The sequence below is a fragment of the Rhinoraja longicauda genome, chromosome 11 (assembly GCF_053455715.1).
Source record: "Rhinoraja longicauda isolate Sanriku21f chromosome 11, sRhiLon1.1, whole genome shotgun sequence".
Classification (NCBI taxonomy): Eukaryota; Metazoa; Chordata; class Chondrichthyes; order Rajiformes; family Arhynchobatidae; genus Rhinoraja; species Rhinoraja longicauda.
Window position 1 is genome coordinate 45211459 of NC_135963.1, and position 21968 is coordinate 45233426.

At 39.8% G+C, this 21968-nt stretch overlaps 1 protein-coding gene across 12 annotated transcripts in view; it reads left to right on the forward strand.

Annotated features, from left to right (window-relative positions):
- Positions 1-21968, forward strand: part of dock7 (dedicator of cytokinesis 7) — a 133882-nt gene that overhangs the window by 95741 nt on the left and 16173 nt on the right. For 5 of the 12 annotated variants that reach the window (XM_078407527.1, XM_078407534.1, XM_078407529.1 and 2 more), the window contains 11 exons: positions 39-135; positions 1324-1341; positions 7232-7328; positions 10527-10661; positions 11697-11849; positions 11969-12127; positions 13360-13460; positions 16256-16448; positions 18330-18473; positions 20600-20731; positions 20984-20998. In XM_078407527.1, the coding sequence (XP_078263653.1) occupies positions 39-135; positions 1324-1341; positions 7232-7328; positions 10527-10661; positions 11697-11849; positions 11969-12127; positions 13360-13460; positions 16256-16448; positions 18330-18473; positions 20600-20731; positions 20984-20998 (1244 nt within the window). The remainder of the gene's footprint in view (positions 1-38; positions 136-1323; positions 1342-7231; positions 7329-10526; positions 10662-11696; positions 11850-11968; positions 12128-13359; positions 13461-16255; positions 16449-18329; positions 18474-20599; positions 20732-20983; positions 20999-21968) is intronic. The other 7 variants (XM_078407532.1, XM_078407536.1, XM_078407539.1 and 4 more) reach the window with 3 other exon arrangements.

Here is a 21968-nt window from a genome sequence, read left to right on the forward strand (position 1 = left end):
TTATAATGTTACTTTAATAATTTATGCTTCACATGCAGAGCGAAGTCCATCTGGCAGTGCATTTGGAAGCCAAGAAAATCTGAGGTGGAGAAAAGATATGACCCATTGGCGCCAGAACAGTGAAAAACTTGATAAGTGCGTTAAGTATAATGAGGTTATTATAAATAAGATGGAACAATCTGTTGCCATAATAGATTGTGAAAATGGAGAATCAGGATGGATCCACAGTATATAAAACATTGTTCCTCCAATACCATTTATTTCTGTTGATGGCTGTTGGCTGCTGGATGGGAGCATTGACTCCAATTACTTAATGATGTGAGTCAGCAGTGCATTCCAGAGACAGTCTAAATTGCATTGCATAGAGGCATTGGGTCTGTCTGGTGAAGAAGCACCTGTCCGTCCCTTGTTGACTAAAAGGTCATTTGATTTGAACACACACTAGGTGAGAAATGGTTCTGTTTTCTGCTGAAACTTGAAGATGCATTTTGATGCAAACTATGAATATTTTCAATGTACTTGTGTAGAGGTGCTCGTTATTTGGAGGAGATTTGATGTCGGGAATCCTGCAACTATTCTGAATGAGCAAAACAAAAAAGGATGTTTTATAATAAACTCACTCCTTTTTACTGCCACCAGACCGAGCTGGCATAATGAGCACCCATTTACATGATATCAGGGAAGAATTAGATTCTGGTCATACAGCCGTCCAAACTCTGGTTTAGATTTTTGTAAAAGGTTGAGGTGTGATGCGAAATCTGGATAAAAGCACCGGCGTAATTATATTTGAGCGTTAAATCAGGTCTTTTTTCAGATAAAAAACAATCTGCTGGAGGAACTCAGCAGATTGAGCAGCATCTGTAGGGGGAAGGAATTGGTTGATGTTTTAGGTCGAAAGCTGTATCAGTCCTGATTTCTTCCAGCAAATTGTTTGTTTCTCCAGATTTCAGCATCCGCAGCCTATTGTGTTTTCTTTTTTCCCAGAAATAGTCTAATTTTATGGGATAAAACATCCAATAAACATTATAACCCTTTATGTTTTCCCCTCTTTTAAAAGCATTGATTGCTGAAGTGCAACTCTCTTAAGTGTCTACAATCCTTGATTCCTTGGTTCATTAAGGCCAAGGATAGAATATGGGACCTTCCCAGTCTGCCTGGCTCAGTACAACAGAGTTAGTGACTTTAAGCACTTGTGCTGGCTGAGTTGCTAGGTGTGTTCCTGGTGTAGCATTCTTGGTTGTTAAGTTTGCTCTTATTCTCTCTCACTGCTTATATCCTAATCCACAGCTGTAATTATTTCTTCACATGTGCTGTTTGTTAAAGAAGCCAGAAATCTGTCAGGTATGGTAACACTGGCTGCTGCTTCCATCCCCGCTTCTGCATAACATTGGTGAAAAAATTAAAACATTGATTTACATCTGGGCTGAGATTGAGTTCTGTTCGGTGCACACATCTGCTTGATATAGTATATAGTGTGTGTTTGTGTGTGAGTGAATAATTATTGTGCCCTGAGATCAATAGCAAAAATTATTTCTGTATATTACATTAAAAAGTGGAATGATCCTGCTAAATGCCAGAAGGAACACTTTATAAATTAGCCACCATCTTTTAAAAATATTAATTTTAGTTGCAAATGCTGGACTTGTATTTTTCAGTTTTATCCAGGTAAATAACTTTGCTGTTTTGATGTTTCATCTCCTTCTTCAAATCACACTCCATTTAAAACCCAGTGATGTGCAGAAGTTTGACCAGCCCAGCTGGATATATTAAATACAGGTGACGCCTCTTGCCAGATATTGGATACAAAACAACAATGTAGTGCATGGCCATTTTGACGGGGCTGCATGCTGATCAAGACATTTTCTAACCCCTGTCATTTACTTTACAAAGTCAGTTTTAGCAGAGGCAGTGCTAAGATTTCCATCCACTCTGAACACCATCCAGTCAGAAGTAATGGATTTGCTCATGGACAGAGATCTTGGCTCCATGGTCAAATAGTCTCATAATACTAGCTGATGAGCTCTAATGTAAAGGAAGTACTGCTGGATGAAATACTGAGGGGAGGATCTCTGACACATTTTAGAAATTAAAGCCAGCAAGAACCAGGAACAGAAAAGATGGAATTGAGTTAAAAAAAATAAGGGAAGATGCACAATATGAAGTAACAGAACAAAAACAATATTTTCTGGATAATATTATTCCGAAATTGTGACTTCAAATTTTTAGAAGGGCTTATTCTGAATTATTCTTCATATTTTCCAATGCAACACCGAGAGCCAAACAAAAGGGCATATCTACTCCTTTATGCCAGCAATAAAGTCCCAAAAAAAGAGGTCCCTCTTCGATGCTACTATATCTCTCCCTGCTGGCCCTGAAGGAACACATCCAATGAATCAGTAAGGTTGCAAATTGCTCCTTGCCGTTCTGTAATGCTGCCTGTTGTAATTCAAGCACACTTACTCATGCATGCAATTGGAACAAAAGTCTGAAGAAGGGTCTCGACCCGAAACGTCACCCATTCCTTCTCTCCAGAGATGCTGCCTGTTCTGCTGAGTTACTCCAGCTTTTTGTGTCTATCTTTAGTTGGGTATCTGCAGTTCCTTCCTACACAAAGTAATATAGTTAGCCTAAAACCAAAACAGAAAATGATGGAAACATCATCGATCAAGCAGATTCTGTTGGGAGATAGTGTTAAGCTTTCAGGTTGAAGGACCTTCGTCAGCAATAGGAAAGAGAGAAAATAAGTTAAATTTGCAAAAAAAGTTGGGGTCAGATGGAAAGGACACAGGGAACATCTCAGATAGGGTGAGGCCACTGCTGCTGTGGGATTAAGTTGTAGATAGAATTATTGATTGGTCAATGTAGACAGGAACCGTAATCAGAGAATGGAAATAAATTTAATGTACCTGCTCTGTTATACTGATTATTTAGTTGGTCTGCTTTTGAGAGTGGTTTGAGCGAGATAGGACTGAACCATATTATCTCTCTCTAATTGTCTTTATAACCTATCAGTCAGGTGTCCTCTAACTGCCTCACCCTTTGTGAGATATTCTCTTTACCATATTCATCCCTCCTACCATTGTTGCAACTTAAAACTAACTTGTTTTTCTCTCTTTCTCAGATCTGACAAAAGAGCTTGAACCTGAAGTGTTATCTCGTGTTTGTCTTTCCACAGATGCTGCCAGCATTACCATCATTTTCTGTTCATGCATTTTTGTTATTTTTAGTTTGAAAATAGTTGATCTTTTAGTGGCAATTTCTAGCTTTTTGTTAAAGATGTGTGTAGCTGGCAAAGCCCACATTTATTTCCCACATCTAATTGCCTTTGAGAGGACAGTGATCAGCTGCATATCTGATTTCTGGATTGAAGATAAAGTGGTGATAGGTAGAAAGGTCCACTATTTTTTTGGTAAAGGACCAGGAATAAACTTTCATATCATCGGATCATTACAGGTGTGATACTGTTGTCCTTGCCCTTCCAGGCACTTAATTTTGTGGATTTGAGCATTGCTATTGAAGAGATATTGGTGAGTTCCTGCCATGCAATTGATCCATACTCCTGCCATTGTGTGCTAATCACGGTTTAAGGAGGAACTTTTTTTCTTGGAAGCTGGAATACAAGTTAAGCAGGCCTGGAATGTGCTATGTTTCTTGTGTGTTGGAGCAGCACTCATCCAGGCAAAAGGAGAGTATTCCATCAACCTGACTGCCATGTGATGGAAAAGCTCAGAAGATTAATCATTCAGTTTAGGATACCCAGCTTTTGATCTTTGCTTGGAGCCTCAGGATTTGTGTGGCTGGTATAGTTATGATGACCCCAAGCTCAGTACCCCTCAAAGTGTTGTTGATGCAGAAGGAGGGGGGTGGTGGCAGTGGCGGAGTGCTGTTGAATATCAGAGGAAATTAACTGCACCCTCATGACGGATGCTCCTTGCATGAACTTATGTGGAATGAAGGTAACTTTCCACCGATCAGCCCTTCCCTAAAAGTTATCCAGGCCGACTTCATAAGCCCAGGGATCTCATCGTTTTTTGAAGAGTTGTGAATGGAACTGAAGATTCCCCTGAATTATGACTTTATGACGAAGGCAAGTTATTGATGATTGGCACAAGATGATTGGGTTCAAGACAATGTCAGGATGGTTTCCGACTCTGATATTCTAGGTTTGCGGGAACTGGCCTCCAATGACCACAATTTTTTTTCTTAATGCTCGATATGTTTATATCCAGTGGATTCCCATTGACTTAAGTTTCCAGGATTTTTTAATACAGCAGTGGTTAAATAGCACCTTAGCATTAAGAGCATTCAGCACGGCCACTGCAATTTATTCTCGTATGACCCAGCTCCTATTGTTCCACATTCCTCCTATTTTTATTGCTGGGTGAATTTGGTATTAGAGGAGCAAATGTCGCAGTTGATCAAAATGATGCAAGTCACACTGTGGCTAATTTACATTGTGGCATGAGAGGTTACTTTTGCTGTTAGAAAAAAAAGGTAATTTATGCTTGTTGCGAGTGGTGATTTATATCTGGAGGCAACTATTACTAATGATAATGTTAGTAACATTAACCCCCCCACCCCACAGTGATTTTATTTTAGAAACATCTGCTTAAATGAGGGACTGGTGAAGTAGATATTGGATCACTATCGGGTTACTTAATGATTCCAGAAAGCAGCAACACACAGTAATTTGCATCTTAATAAATAGGTTTGAATGTATGACAGCTGATGTATACTGTGAATGAGATACAAGTTCTCCAACATATGTCCAATATTTGGCTTCATGCTTTCTTGGCCACTAACCTATCTTTACTTCACTGGGGTTTAGCCCAAATAATAATTAGCAAATGTTTCTTGTAGTATTTTCAGACAGTTAGCAAATAAAAAAGTCATTTAAAAGTCATTCAACTCATCTGTAACCAATTTGACCTATTGAATCTACTGGTGCAATTGCTATTTCTGTACGTTTAATTGAATGCTGAGTAGAATGCTTGCTAAGCACACCACCTGGGCATTGAGAGCTGTGGAAGAACTCTGCTTGTACTGGTGCCTCTGCTGGTCTGCATGTGGCTTGAAGATTAAAGCACTAAAACAAAATTTACAGAGAGATTGCAGCATGAATAATGAAATGCAAAATGTGAGATTTAACAATCTTTTGCAGTTTCATATTGAAGGTATTACATGTAATAAGAGACACGTACAACAGTAGCATTTCATATATTAAGTTATTACATTACTTTCATTTAGATGGTTTCAAAGGCATGTAATCACAATACATGACTGGCAATTTTGCATTCTAATTCAAACATGGTATGCTATGCCTAAATCTTACAAATGAAAACTGGGTGGGTTTTTTTCTATCTTCTAATGAATCTTTACCATCTCATTTTATCCATCCATTTTCCTCTGCATCTTTTTCTTGAGTTCATTTCATCTTTCTCCACGCTTTGCCCCTTTTTTTACTCTCACATTTTAAAAGACATCTGTCTTCCTACAAATTTGTTACCTGTGGTTTGTGCACATTTTTTAAAGTATGTTTTAAGGTTATATTACACCTTTTGGTGAGAATGGTTCTTCCTCTCTCCCTGTCTCCTCTTTCCCTTTTGTACTTAATCCATTTTTTGTCATCCCAATAATTAAATTATCACTTTAGACTATCGTCAGATGAAGATTGCTGCAAGGATCTTTTAGTAGAATACATTTCAAGCTGACCCATTTATGTTGACTTTTGGAGTCACCAACATGCCATTGATATTTTGGTGTTTTTTTGTTAGGTTTCTTTGCTGTAACAGTTTTTATAAATGATTAATTGTCCCTTCATGAAGCTGATCTCGCCAGTGTGCACTTTACATATAATCCCAGGGAATTGTGGAAGGGGAGATCATCTGCTTTCAGTTCTCCAGTGCAGAGGATGGTTTCAATATTGATTAATGTTTAATTTACTCTGAGCCGATACCTTACTTTGTTTGTTCCTCTTATGGACATTGCTGCATTTGGGTGCAGAAATCCATGGGGAACTCGCCATTTCCATTAATTGTTCAATTCTTGCTCCACCTAAGGATCTTGTCTTTATTTAAAACCAGATTTGCATTTTATTTTGCTGTCGTTAAATTGTAAACCTACTCTGTCCCTTAACAAGAACACAAGAAAATAGAAGCAGGAATAAGCCATCAAGCTCCTTGGGCCTGTTCCATCATTCAGTGTGATGATGGCTGATCTTAGCTGGCCTCAACTCTTCTGCCAGTTCCCCATAATCCTCAATTCCTCGATCTTTCAGATGTATATCTATATGCACCTTTAAATATACAGTCCACCACATTCATGGCTCAATCACACAGCTATTTACATTCTTGGCTTCATTTTATCCTTGATCACTATTGGAAATTCCACATTATTGTGGCAGTTAATTTGATTTAAAGGCAATAGAAATGATTGCCATAAAAAAGGTTAAATATTCAATTATATATTTAACATAGTTGCAGTAAAAGTGCAAAAGACCTAACTCTTGTGTCACATGATTAATCAAGTTATAAATACATGAAAGTATCTGTTGGCTGTATTTCAGGAGTGGACTACCCACCAGTGTAGAAAATATTACTTTCTTTCCAAATTGTTATATTTTAACATGTTTTCCCCTCCCCACTTTCTAGTGACTTGGGTAGAACTTTTACTTGACTGTATGAGTTATTGTACTACTTTTCAGCCCTCCCAGTGTGTAGTCACTTGCAATTTGTGAAACTCAACTGTATAGGTCAGCAAGGTTATTGTTTAACAAATTCCAATGGGGGAAGCCGTAAGTATGTAAAACATTTTTTTAGCATCCCTAGGGGTAAACATTACCCAACATTTTGTATTTCAAATCATTTACCACAGAATTATGCAGATTTTCTGAGAGATAAAATGATGGAAACAGTTTGGCTTCCAGGCCTACCACTGGATGCTCAAAATCTAGGGAGGCATTGGAGTCTGCTGTTTTTGGAATCAATTCATCTGGAAACAGAAACACCAAGTACTCATAAGGAAGAAAACTGAAGGCTAACCAAAATATATAGATTTCAAATATTAGTTTTACATTATAATGAATTTCTAGCTCACAAAGACTAAATTCAAAGCACACAACATGATAATCCTTTAGATCAAACGAGCCTGCAAATTATGGCTGAATTCATGACATTTTAGGACACCAAGCAAAAGTCTGAACAATTTCTGACTCTATATTTCTATATGGCAGATCAAGGGCAGAGTTGGAACATGAAGCACTGATTGATGGTAACCTCGCAACAGAAGCAAACCTTATTATTTTGGATACATTGGAAATAGTTGTTCAGGTAAGAGAAGAAGAATTTAGGTACGAGCAAATCCAAAGGTACAGGGAAGTACCAATGATAGAGTTGGCAATGTTCTGCTGAAGACACCTATTTTCACTTTGTTCATTTGGCTGTATGAGATAGGAGAAGGCCACTTGGCCCATTGAGTCATAGAAACATAGAAAATAGGTGCAGGAGGAGGCCATTTGGCCCTTCAAGCCAGCACCGCCATTCATTGTGATCATGGCTGATCATGCACACAGGCCTGCCTTCTCCCCATATCCTTTGATTCCACTAGCCCCTAAAGCTCTATCTAACTCTTTTAAATTCATCCAGTGAATTGGCCTCCACTGCCTTCTGTGGCAAAGAATTCCACAAATTCACAATTCTCTGGGTGAAAACGTTTCTTCTCACTTCAGTTTTAAATGGCCTCACCTTTATTCTTAGACTGTGGCCCCTGGCCTGGACCCCCCCAACATTGGTAACATTTTTCCTGCATCTAGCTTGTCCAGTCCTTTTATAATTTTATGTGTCTCTATAAGATCCCCTCTCATCCTTCTAAACTCCAGTGAATACAAGCCCAGTCTTTCCAATCTTTCCTCATATGACAGTCCCTCCATCCCAGGGATTAACCTCATGAACCTACGTTGCACTGCCTCAATAGCAAGGACTTCCTTCCTCAAATTAGGAGACCAAAACTGCACACAATACTCCAGATGTGGTCTCACTAGAGCCCCATACAACTGCAGAAGGACCTCTTTGCTCCTATACTCAAATCCTCTCGTTATGAAGGCCAATATGCCATTAGCTTTCTCCACTGCCTGCTGCACCTGCACGCTTACTTTCAGTGACGAGTGTACAATGACACCAAGGTCTCGTTGCACTTCCCCATTACCTAATCTGACACCATTGAGATAATAATTTGCCTCCTTGTTTCTTGCCGCCAAAGTGGATAACCTCACATTTATCTACATTATACTGCATCTGCCATGCATCTGCCCACTCACTCAACCTGTCCAAGTCACCCTGCAACCTCCTAACATCCTCTTCGCAGTTCACACTGCCAACCAGCTGTGTGTCATCTGCAAACTTGCTAGTGTTACTTCTAATTCCATCATCCAAATCATTAATATATATTGTAAATAGTTGCGGCTCCAGCACTGAGCCTTGCGGCGCTCCACTCTCCACTGCCTGCCATTCTGAAAAGGACCCGTTTATTCCTTCTCTTTGCTTCCTGTCTGCCAACCAATTCTCTATCCATATCAATACTCTACCCTCAATACCATGTGCTCTAAGTTTACTCACCAACCTCCCGTGTGGGACCTTATCAAAGGCTTTCTGAAAGTCTAGATACACTACATCCCCTGGCTCTCCTTCATCCATTTTACTTGTCACATCCTCAAAAAAATTCCAGAAGATTAGTCAAGCAGGATTTCCCCTTCATAAATCCATGCTGACTTGGACCAATCCTTTTACTGCTATTCAGATGCGCCGTTATTCCCTCTTTAATAATTGACTCCAGCATCTTCCCCACCACCGATGTCAGGCTAACTGGTCTATAATTCCCTGTTTTCTCTCTCGCTCCTTTCTTGGAAAGTGGGATAACATTAGCTACCCTCCAATCCCCAGGAACTGATCCTGATCTATTGAACGTTGGAAAATGATTGCCAATGCGTCTGCGATTTCTAGAGCCACCTCCTTGAGTACCCTGGAATGTAGACCATCAGGCCCTGGGGATTTATCAGCCTTCAGTCCCATCAGTCCATCCAATACTATTTCTCGCCTAATGCAAATTAGTGAGTCTGTGATGGATTTCAGATGAATCCCATCGACCCTATTCCCTCACTTATTTGCATGTGACCTGCTCTTCCTGATATGCCCATTAACATTTTCCCCATTCTGACTCTTCCCAACAGCCATCCACACTGGGAATAGTTTAGCCAATTTACCAAACAACCAGCATGTCTTTGGGATGTGGGAAGAAACTACAACCCCCAGAAGAAACTCATGCAGTTACAGGCGGAACATTGAAATTGCATACAAACAGCAAGAGAACTGAACCTGGGTTGCTGGAACAAAGAAAGACCTTCACAATCTGCAGCACATTTGAGTTTTTTGGCATCATTTCAACAACCTTTCCTATTTCCACACTAACCTAGATGAAATATAATCTAGATCACAGTGTCTTCCACCTTGAGATCTTTTTACAAATTCAGGCTGCATTAAGAGGTTGAAAGGCTCGTTTTTTCATTTGTGTAAATTGGTATATCTCTCGCTATTTTTCCAAAATGTAACATTTCCTTAGAATTGGCAAATGGAAATAGAATTCTTTAAAAAGAAGTGCTTCAAAAAAGCATAAATATATGTAAAAGATGTGATTGGTCACATGGTGGTGTGGGAATGCGTTTTTGAGATTTAATTTATTTTACATCATTGATGCTTAATAGATCTGAAGTTGACCAACTATGAGACATGGAGTCATACAGTATGCAAACAGGCCCGTCGGTCCAGATTGCTCATGCTGACCAAGATACTAGTCCAAATGTATTTTAAATATGATTACATTACCTGTCTCAACTACCCCCTTTGGCAGCCCGTTCCATACACCTATCACCCTCTGTGTGAAAATGTTGCCCCTTGGGTTTCTATTAAATCCTTCCCGCGTCACCTTATTCCTATGTCCTCTGGTTCTTGATTCTTCTACTCTGGGCAAAAGACTCTTGTGTGTTAACTCTATCTATTCCCCTTATTATCTTGTACACCTCTATAAGATTATCCCTCAGCACCTGAACACAATACTGAGAAGGGTCTCAACTCAAAACGTCACCCATTCCTTCTCTCCAGAGATGCTGCCTGCCCCACTGAGTTGCTCTAGCATTTTGTGTCTATCTTTGGTGTAAACCAGCAGCTGCAGTTCTTGTGCAACTGTGGAATTCTCTGCCTCAGAAGGCAGTGGAGGCCAATTCTCTGGATGCTTTCAAGAGAGAGTTAGACAAATATACACTGCATGGAAAGGAAGGGTTTAGAGAGCCATAGACCAAATGCAGGCAAATGGGACTAGCTCAATATGCCAACTTGGTAAGCATGGACAAGGTAAGACGAAGGGCCTGAACCCATGCTCTACAGCTCTGACTATGGCACTACAACACTAAAAAAAACTTTTGTTGAATATCAGATTTTTAAAACTGTGAATGTAATCTTTATTTTCTCTTTCTACAGACTGTTTCAGTGACAGAGTCTAAGGAGAGTGTGCTTGGAGGAGTCCTGAAGGTTCTTCTTCACACTATGGCCTGTAACCAGAGTGCGCTTTACCTGCAGCATTGTTTTGCGACTCAGAGAGCCTTGGTATCCAAAGTAGGTGTTGAATTATTGCAGATAAACGTGCAGGACTATTGTGCTGAAAAAGAAAAGTGGGGGCAAGACAAAGCCTCGCAAGTGATAGGTAGATATCGGTGAGGGAGGCTTCATTGGCAGATGGAGTAAGTGGCAAAGACTAGAGATGAAAAGGTGATAAAAGGATGCCAGATAAGGAGAGAAGAAGAGTAAAATGTAAACCCTACTCTTCCTTGCAGACTTGGTTTGGGGTTTCTGTGTTGAGCTTCACAATGGATCTGGTACAAGATGCAGCAGACACTGTATACTTGAAGCAATGACCTAAAAGAATGAAACATTGCTCCAATTACCAGCTTAGATTCTCCATTTTGGTAATATAAAAGATTATTGGTGTGATTCTTCAATATTGTATGGTGGAATGTATGCCAGTCCAATCAATTTATTTGATAAAGGTTTGAAAATAATTTCATACCATCCAGATATCACACTATTACATATAAGAGAAAGAATCCAATCAGTTTCTTTCTCTTGAGAAAAAAGAGCAAAGCACCAATCACCTACTGATCTCTTTAAACTGTGTTTTTCTGTTTTTATTTTACCATTAATAATTTTACCTGTTTTTATGTTACCATTAATAATTTACCTTGACAGCACAGGATATTGCTGAGCGATGAATTTAGAAAAGCTAAATATATTTGATTATTTAAAATTATGCACTCGAAAATCCAGTCTCAATAAGTTGGCAATGCACCAACACCGAAAGACGACTGTTAGAAACATTGTGAAAAGACGACATTCAGGTGACTGCAGTACTTAACTAATACCATTAGCGTAGGTATGGTAGAAACCTATTCTTCATATGAATTGTCTGTGACTCTCCAGGTTTAAAATATGCTTATACTTCTAATGACTATGAAGTTAAAGTCACATTCAATAAGTAATAGCGAGAGTACTTGTTGACCTTTATTGAACTGGAGAAAATATGCATCGTTTCTTTCAAAAAACAAAAAACAAGGAATTTAAGTTGATTAATTTGATTTATCCCCTTTGTTACAGTTTCCTGAACTTCTTTTCGAAGAAGAAACTGAACAATGTGCTGATCTTTGCTTAAGGCTCCTACGACATTGCAGCAGCAGTATTGGCACGATCCGAGCACATGCCAGTGCATCACTTTACCTCCTCATGAGGCAAAACTTTGAGATTGGAAATGTAAGAGTTTTCAACACCATTTGAACTTTGCTTAACCTCTTCAGACGTTGTACTTTCTAATTGTTGTTAAAAATCCAGTCTGAGTAGGAACATTAGGTAATTGTTGTTTTTGCTCTCAGAATTTTGCACGGGTGAAGATGCAAGTAACTATGTCCCTTTCCTCGCTGGTTGGAACATCCCAGAATTTTAATGAAGAATTCCTGAGAAGGTCTTTAAAGACAATACTGACATATGCCGAGGAGGATCTGGAATTGAGAGAAACGACCTTTCCTGACCAGGTATTTTATTTGCATAATAAGACTACGGGATTTCACAAAGTCCTTTGCAGTAAATTCAGCACCGCTAAATCAGATACATCTGTGGGATATATGTCCAGATTATTTGTTTTTGGTGACATTTGGCTAAAGAATAAATATTGGCCAGGACAATTGGCGAACTCCCAGCTTAATTACAAATAGAGCAATTATATATTTTAAATCTACCTGCAAGAGCAGATAGATAGATGCTTGATTAAACTTGGACATATAGAATGGAAATAGGCCTTTCAGCCCACAGAGTTAATGCTAATCGCCAAGCACCCATTCATACCAACTCTACTCTAATCCCATTTTATTCTCCCTAGGCAATTTACAGTGGTTAATTAACCTGTCTGTTTTGTGGGAGAGACAAGCATCAGATAAAATCCACATGGAGAACTGGCAAACTCCAAGCAGACAGCAGCTGAGGTCAGGATTGAACCTGGGTTGCTGGAGGCTGTGAGGCAGTAGTTCCACTAGCAGCATCACAATGTCGCCCTTTCTTACCTGAAAATGGCACCTCCTACAGTGTAGAACATCGTTGGTACCTTACTGGAATGCCAACATGGATTATGTGCTTGTGTCTGGAATAGAACACAAACCTGCCACCTAATTCAGCAAAATTGCTACAAGCTTAAACCTAATCACACTTATATCAAAATATTTTCCTCATCATTTATAAAATGCTTCTAACTGGAGTCAGAAGGACTTTGTTGGATAACAAATTCATAAGTAAAAGCCCGTTCTATTTTGGAAGCATGAATTTGCACTTTAGGGAAGAGAAGTAAACGATATGGGAGTATGGAAACAGTTACCTGGACCAGAATTAAGTTTTTAATCAAAGGAAGACTAATTCACTGAAAGTCTGCTGTAGAAAGCTTGTCAGAAGGAAGTGAGTTGTTGTAGGCAGCACTCTCTGAAACTCAGGACATTTGTCTTCTTGCGCATTTTAAGAATGCGTATCTGTGATTGATTTATTAGCGAAGTCATTTGTTTGTTTTATTGTATAGTATTATTAAAACGGACCTTTGATTTGACTTTGCATAATATTTTTGGTTAAATTATAATTCTCTGTGTTCTAATTTTTCTTCTTGGGCATGTTTTTGAATATTGCCTGAAAAATGGTTCAAAAACTGTTTGGGTATTCTTCATGGTTGGAGTAAATATTTCACATTTCCCCGCTGTTCATTATTATTGTGCTAATTCTGTTATAGGTGCAGGACCTGGTTTTCAATCTCCACATGATCCTCTCCGACACTGTGAAAATGAAAGAACACCAAGAAGATCCAGAAATGCTCATTGATCTCATGTACAGGTACGTCTTGCAAATGTTCAGCAGCTGTCAAATGAATGACATAGGATGCTTTCTACCTTTCCTCTTAATTTATTCCGCTAGCCTCTGCTTTTCTCAAGGCTCCAATTCATGAAGTCACAGGGGCAGTAATAGTCCTGGTTCCTCACTCAGACATTAAATTGCTAACAGATATTCATGCTGTACTCATTCATCATGACATCAGAGCAGGAATCATTAGATAGAAATCCAGACCAGGAACCTAGCTGGGAGTTTTCAACAATATCGTTGCCTTCCCTGAGATTTAACTGGCTCTCAGAATCCAGCTTGCCCTACACCCCGAGTTCCTTTTGTTATGCCTCTGATTTAATTGTGCAGTTGTTTGAAAGTTGGTGGAGGATTGCTTAGCCTTCAACAGTGAAGCGAGTGGTAGGAATATGCATGGGAGAGGCATCTTCTTGGGCTTCCCACATAAAATATGTAAGTTCGGCAACTTAGCTAACAAAAAAGTCTGCAGACTTCCAAAATGCAGCAATCATACTTAGTTATGAATATCTGAAAAATCTAAGAATCCGTGTGAGAAATTTCCATTTGCATCCTGAATAATATTTGGTAGACCAGTAACACGTTTCCTCAAGCTTGACTCTGACAGGAATAGCCCATTTAGAACAAAACACTTGAACAATTGTTACAAAACCAAATTTGTGAGCAATGAAATATCAGAAAAGAGGGATATAGTTTAACTTAGCTGATTTTAATTGTTCACATCCACGAGCCAAAACTTATCATTCATCGAAGGGTCTCGGCCCGGAACATCACCCATTCCTTCCCTCCAGAGATGCTGCTTGTCCCGCTGAGTTACTCCAGTATTCTGTGTGTCTTCGGTGTAAACCAGCATCTGCAGTTCCTTCTTACACTTTTACTATTCATCTGACTGGAGAGGCAAGCAGACCAGTATGGATGGCATCTCCTGCCAGACCATGTGTCAGTTATCATGCAGTTTTAAACACATAATTATTCTGTGCTGCAAATAATACATTCATAGACTTTAAATGTTGTTATTGTATCTGCCTCATCTACTTCCTCTGGTAGCTCATTCAATATTCTACCTCCCACTGTGAAATAATTGCCCCTCTGGTTCCTTACAAATCTTTCCTTAAACGAATGCTTTCTAGTTTGTGATTTCTCTACCCTAAAAAAAAACCTATTCATTCATCTTATTTATTTCTCTCATGATTTTATACATCTCTGTAAGATCGCCCCTCAACCTCCAACACTCTGCAAAGTCACAGCCTTCCCAACCTCTCCCCTATAGCTCAGCCCCTCAAGTTCTGGCAACATCCCTGTTAATCTTCTTTGCAGCCTATCCAGTTTAATGATAACCTTCCTATAACATGGTGACCAAAACTGAACACAATACTTCAAGCACGGCTCACCAACCTCACGAGCAACTGTAACATAACTTCCCAGCTTTTATACTTAATTCCCTGACTGATAAATGTTAGTGTGCCACAAGCCTTCTTTATCATCTCTTTCTACCTACGATGCCACTTTCAGGAAATTATGGCTTTATTTTCCAAGATCCTTCTGCTCTACAACACTCCTCAGGGCCCTACCATTCACCATGAAGGTCCTACTGTGGTTCAACATCTCAAAATGCAACACCTCACACTGATCTGAATTAAACTCCATTTGCCATTCCTTAGCCCACATGCCCAGTTCCACAAGATTGCGTTGTAATTCTTGATGACCACCTTCACTGTCTACCGCCTATTTTACTGTCTTCTGCAAACTTACTAATCATGCCTTGTATATTGTCATCCAAATCATTGATATAGATCAGCAATGGGCTCCACCACCATCCTCTACTTCCTTCCATGAGACCAATTCTGCGTCCATTTAGCTAGCTCGCTCTGAATCCCAAGTGATCTAACCTTCCAGGGCAGCCTGCCATGCAAAACATTATCAGTGGGCTTACTGAACTCCAGAAAGACTACATCTATGACCCTGCCCTCATTAATCTTCTTGGTTACTTCTTCAAAAAACTCAATCAAATTCACTTGACATAAAACCATGCCGATTATCCCTAATCAATCCCTGTCGTTCCAAATGCATTTATATCTTTTACCTCAGAATCCTTTCCACTTACTTTCCCACTTTCATTTTGGTACATTGTAATGAATAATAAAATATCCAGTAAAGGAAATTGAGACCGAGTGTTAGTTTAGAAGTATGGACCAAGTGTGTAGAACAATTTACTTACATTAAAATGGCCATAAAACAGAATCTCTGGGAAACCAGTTATTTGGCTGAATTCAGTAATATATTAAATAATGTAAATATAACTAGGGTGGAGACTTACTTATAAACTTATTTAAATCCATCATCTAGAATATTATTGAATCATGGAACTAGAATTTCAAGATTCACTGCCTAGTCTAATCTCAGCAAGAGCACCCATTAAGATGCCATGTAGCGTGAAAAAAAAGGTTGAATCCGTATAGCTTCTAGCTAACAAGTGACCCTTGATGGCCACTGTGGATTAGATCATACTTCCTTTCAATAGACAATACGTGCAGGAGTAGCCCATTCGGCCCTTCGAGCCAGAACCTGGTTGAAATGTTATTTAGACTCAGAAAAATGCCTAAGAGTTCGACAGCACCCATCAATACTTTCAGGAGCGGAAAGATGAAGATTTGGAGATGGGAGAAAGGAAGAGAAGAAGAAAACAAAAAATAAATGGTATGCTTGGGTTATTTTGATTTGAGCCTGCATGCTTATCGGTGATTGATACGTGTTTTTCATTTTTCATCTGTTAGAATTGCTAAAGGGTACCAGACTTCACCAGATCTGCGTCTAACATGGCTCCAAAACATGGCTGGAAAGCACTCGGAGAAGAGCAACCGTGCTGAAGCAGCGCAGTGCCTGGTGCATTCAGCAGCACTTGTAGCAGAATACCTAAGTATGTTGGAAGATCGCAAGTATCTCCCAGTTGGATGTGTGACATTCCAGGTGAGATTGGATTCATTTTTTCACATCTGCATAAAATCATCCAGTATAATTGAACTTTAAGTTCCATCCCATAAAGAGAATGAAAGGATGTACTGATAGGGTGAGATGAAGTAGGATGAAAGGAAGTTCCTGTCGGGAGCAAGCGCTGGCACAGTAATTGGCCAAATGACCGTTTTGATTTTTTTGTTTGATGTTTATTACAGAAATGCCCCTTTACCTTCAGATCAGGATCATTCCCTTTATAGTGTTGTGATGCTGTGACCTTGGGTCAGATGGAGAAATATTACCTACATTTAAAGCCTTTGTTTGGAAGTAGAACTATACCCAGGTTGATAACTGTTCTGATGAAAAATAATTGACCTAGAATATTAACTCTCTCTTTGTCTGTATGTTTTGCTGTGTGTTTTCTAATCACAGCCAGTTTAATTTATGTTCCTGGACAGAGTGGGGGCAAGAGCACAACTGCGTTGACTGGTGGAGCCACTGGTGGCAGCTTCATCCATGTACCTCCTCTGTTTCCCACAGCTCTGTTCTCACCTGCAATTTCCCCAGACAGAAATGGGATAGAGCTCCCCTTGCCCTTACCTTTCACCCTATCTGCCTCTGCATCCAAAATGTTATTCACTGACATTTTTGCGAGATTTAATGTGATTCCACCACCAGTCACATCTTCCCCTCCCCTACCCTTTCTGCTTTCTGCAGAGACCATTCTCTATGTGTCTCCTTGGTTTGCTAAACCCTTCCTACCCACCCTTCCTCTTCCCCAGGCACTTTTCCTTGCAACCTCAGGAGATGCCAAAAAAATCCCGACACATCATCCTTCACCTCCAATCAGTCCTTCCAGGTGAGATAGCGGTTGCCATGCACCTCCTCCAATCTTGTCTGATGCAATTTGTTTTCTTGATATGGTCTCTCCTCCATTGGTAAGATCAAATGTGGATCAGATGATTGCTTCACCAAACACCTGCACTCTTTCTGCTAGCTGGAGCTCCTGTTTGCAAGCCACATCACTTCTCGTCCCCTAACCTGTCTGCCCTGGGCTGTCTCCATTGCCAGGATGAGGCCACAAGCAAACTGGAAGAACACCTCATATTCCTCTTGGGTGGCCTGCAACCCATTGGTGAACATTGTACTCTCCAATTGTAGGTATCCCCTCTCTCTCCTGATCTACACAGGATTTTCTAAGTACACCTTTCTTTCCACTCCATCCCCATTTTACCCACGTCCTTTCTTCTTCTCCACCTCTTCCTTATGCTCATCAACCTACCCCCTCCACTTACCCTGTCCACTTCCTCTATTCTGACTCCCTGCCCCCCCCCCCCCCCTTCCCGCCTACTCACTATTCTTCCCTCTGGTGAGTGTACATATTTAGACCAAATCTACTTTCTCAAACTGGCCTTCCTGATTCAATATGTTTGAAACTTTTGAAAAGCAAACCTTATCGATAGTTGTTACTTAGTGCTGTTTTACTTGTCGGCATTAGGCAAGACCTGAGCTTTTGGGAGAGGTTGAGCAGGCTAGGACTCTATTCCTTGGAGTGCAGGAGGAAGAGGGATGAGGGTCTTATAGAGGTGTATAAAATCATGAGAGGAATAGATCAAGTAGACTAACAGTCTCTTGCCCAGAGTCGGGGAATCGAGAACCAGAGGACAGGTTTAAGGTGGGGGGGAAAGATTTAAAAGGAACCCGAGGGGCAACTTTTTCACGCAAAAAGTGGTAGCTGTATGGAATGAGCTGCCAGAGGAGGTAGTTGAGGCAGAGACGATTCTAATGTTTAAGAAACATTTAGACAGGTACATGTTGGCCGGTGTGGGCATATGGCAAAACGTGTTTTTGTCATTGCAATCATCTGAGTTTGTATCTTGCTCTGTTTCCTTCCAGAACATCTCTTTCAATGTTTTGGAGGAGTCTGCAGTTTCTGATGATGTCCTTTCACCAGATGAGGAAGGGATCTGCTCTGGGAAGTATTTTACAGAAGCTGGTCTTGTGGGATTGATGGAGCAAGCCGCCGATCTGTTTTCAATGGTATATGTTGTTCCAGTTTCTTAGCTGCCTTGTGTTGCTGTCTTGGTGGGTGGAATGCTATCCATGAAGGGCATCAGACCAAGTTACATGAGAATGAGATACAAAATAGTGAATGACTGTACTGTTTTACTTACAATTTTTGCAGATAAATCTATTATTTGAACATACTGTGCTTAAATGAGTTAAGTCCTTAAATGAGTTGAGTCCTTGTAAGAAAATAACTGCAGATGCTGGTACAAATCGATTTATTCACAAAATGCTGGAGTAACTCAGCAGGTCAGGCAACATCTCGGGAGATGCTGCCTGACCTGCTGAGTTACTCCAGCATTTTGTGAATAAGTAGAGTCCTTATTGGGTATAGTGAACATAGTCTGGCAAAGCAGTGGCTTGATGATCTATCTGAAGGGTCTCTTCTGATGTCACATTTTTAATCTTCTACTGTGATAAAGATAATGTTTCAGGGATGTGTGTGCATAAGCACATTAGCATGCATGTGTTTTTCTTATTTATCTACTTGCAAAGTGCTTCAGCATGACCTTTAGATGAATTTGTCCGATACCATGATGTGTGTCCAGTTGGGAAGAATTCTTCATGTTCATTTCCTCGATCTGTATTCTGATTCTTGAGTTCTACGTGTGGATGATTCTAGAAGAGTTTGTTCTTGGACTCCGGAATATAAAATAGGAAGCTATTAGGTGCATTGTGACTGATCAGTAGTAATATTGGATAAAAACAAGGTGAACATTTGATAGTAGTGCTCTCATGGTAGGAGCCATCAAGTGCCACAGAATAACATTGCTGGCATTTCACCGATATGAGTTGTTGCATTAAGTGTCCAGTAGCTTAAGGGACGTTAGTTCAGGTCTCAGAACACATGGAACACATATACGCTTTCCATGTTCTCCAGAGATGCAGCCTGACCCATTGAGATACTCCAGCACTTTTTGTCCTTTTGTGTATTAACCAGTAACGGCAGTTCCTTGTTTCTACATATATACTGTTGAGTTCCCTTCATGAAATTTTATTTTGGCAACAGAACTTTTAAAAGAAAACTTGTGTGTTAGGTAGCATATTTAGCCTGGCAACAGTATTTGTATATAAACTTGCTCTGTTACAAAGTGTGGAGCACATAATTCAATTTCCTCTCTCCCAATCTGTAGAGCTCTCTGTTGCCTTTACATCATTTATATGCGGCATCAAACAAGTTCTGACTGGCTCATGGCAGGGAATATTTTGTTATGTCCCTTCAGTTGGTTAACAAATCCATTTGAAAGCAAAAAGAAAAATGATGAGAGTGTTGTCCAATTTATTCTTCCCTTGACAAGTATATAACAACCTAAAATTGGATTACATTTTCACTTTTCTTTGGTGGATCTTCCCTTTATCATTATGATAGTCCATCTTACCTGCTGTGTTGAGGGGAAGGGGTGAGCTTTGGCTCAAGAGCCGCTAGTGTTGGGTTGAGGGTAAGTGTGGCGTTGGCGAGGAGTCTGAGCAGCGGGAGACGGGAGGTTTCTTGTATGTGATTGTTGTGCTTTTTTTCCCTCTTGGTTTTAGTGCCGTAGTGATGGCAGGTGCAATGTTCCACCTGCAGGATGTGGGAAGTCAGAGAAACTGCTGGTGTCACTGACTACACCTGTGGGAAGTGTGTCCAGTTGCAGCTCCTTAAAGATGTGTTGGGGAACTCGAGCTGCAGCTGGATGACCTCAGGATCATATGGGAGAATGAGAGCTTCACAGATAGGAGTTATGGCGAGGCGGTCACACCTAAGGTACAAGAAGAATGTAGTGGGTGACCGTGAGGAAAAGGAGTAGACAGAGAATGCAGGACCCTGTGGCCATTCCCCTTCAAAACAGATTTGGATACTGTTGAGGGGGGGGGGGGGGGGGTACCATGGGCTATATGTAACTGAGCTGTGTTTGATGTTACACAGTTCAAAACAGTGACAGCAACAGACACAGAGAAATAATGCAGGAAGAAGCTGGTTAAGGTTGTAAAAGAAAACATTCCCGAATGATTATTGTTTTCTGTGGATTCATAACTTACCTTGAGTAAGGATGTTGCATATTATATGAGGATCATTTTTCTCTTGCTATTGTTAATCATTTTGGACTTTCAAATAACAGGCTGGAATGTACGAGGCAGTTAATGAAGTTTACAAAGTTCTAATTCCAATCCATGAGGCTAATCGTGATGCAAAGAAACTGGCGGCTATTCATGGCAGACTCCAAGATGCATTCAGCAAAATAGTTCATCAGGTAATTAACCTTACAGTCTTTGGCTAAATGTAAATTCAGATGTTTTGGAAAAAATATAATTGAAAATATTTGATATAGGTAAGTTCTTAGGAAAAGTATTGACTGTAAATCAGTTTTCCTGTAAGAATTCCGTATTTGGAACCGTGTATGTGGAAGTGTAGGTTTAAATTGAACGTGCATGCTAATCCTAATTTTATTGGAACTTGTTATCTGTTACGTGACGATTTGACATGACTACTTTCTGTTACACAGAGTACTGGCTGGGAGGTAGGTATCACTTCAGTTGATGTTGTAGCACTAATGTTTATTCTGAGACTCGTGCGAATGCTTTGCCCGTGTGTGTGCTGCCTGTGGGGATTCTGTTATGACGTCATTTCTTTTGATCTCAGAATTGTAAATTCTTTTGCTGAGGTCATATGAAATGCTTTCAAATGAACAGATCTCACAGATAGTGCGTGTCAAATAAACATTTTCTCACTAATGAAGAGTCCTGTGAATGAGTCACTTCCATCATCACTGGCTTTTATTTATTTTTTGTTTCACAGACATCTTATTGCCTCTCACTGCTATTGGCAGTAAAGTTTTTATTTTTTCTAGTTCTGATTTATACATTTTTTCTTCAATGCAATTATTTGCGTTCATTATTCACGAGTCACACATCGCAACATTGCATGGTAAAGTACCTTACTAGCCTGTTTGCCTGTCCAATTGTGATCACTGTTAGCTTCCTTTACATCTTTATCACTTATCTTGTGGTGTGAACATGTTAACCCTCTTATACAGATGCTGCCTGCTCTGCTGTGCTGTTTGAGTGAGTTTGATTGATGTTGTCTTTTTAATTTACTTTTATTGCTGGAATTTATTGCTATTTTTGTTTCAAAAATCCCCGCCCTGTTTAAAATAATTTATGTTTTCTCCCCTCTCTCCTTTTTTGCTCGCCCTGGTGGTGGCCCCTTCTTCCCACTTTTATTACTTTACTATTGTGGTAAGTTTTGCACTTTGTTGATCTATTGCAATAGCTGATGCAATCACTGAGCAGTCCTTGTTGGGGGAAAGAAATTAAATTTGCTCTCATTCAACACTTTTTATTTTATTTTCCTGTATTGCATTAGGTATTGCATCCCACACACCTGTATTCATTTTGTTAGAATGAAGATGGTGCTTTATGTGAATAAATATTCAAATCATTCATCAATATTCACTCCCAAAACCTTTTTTTATCTGTAGTTATCTAACT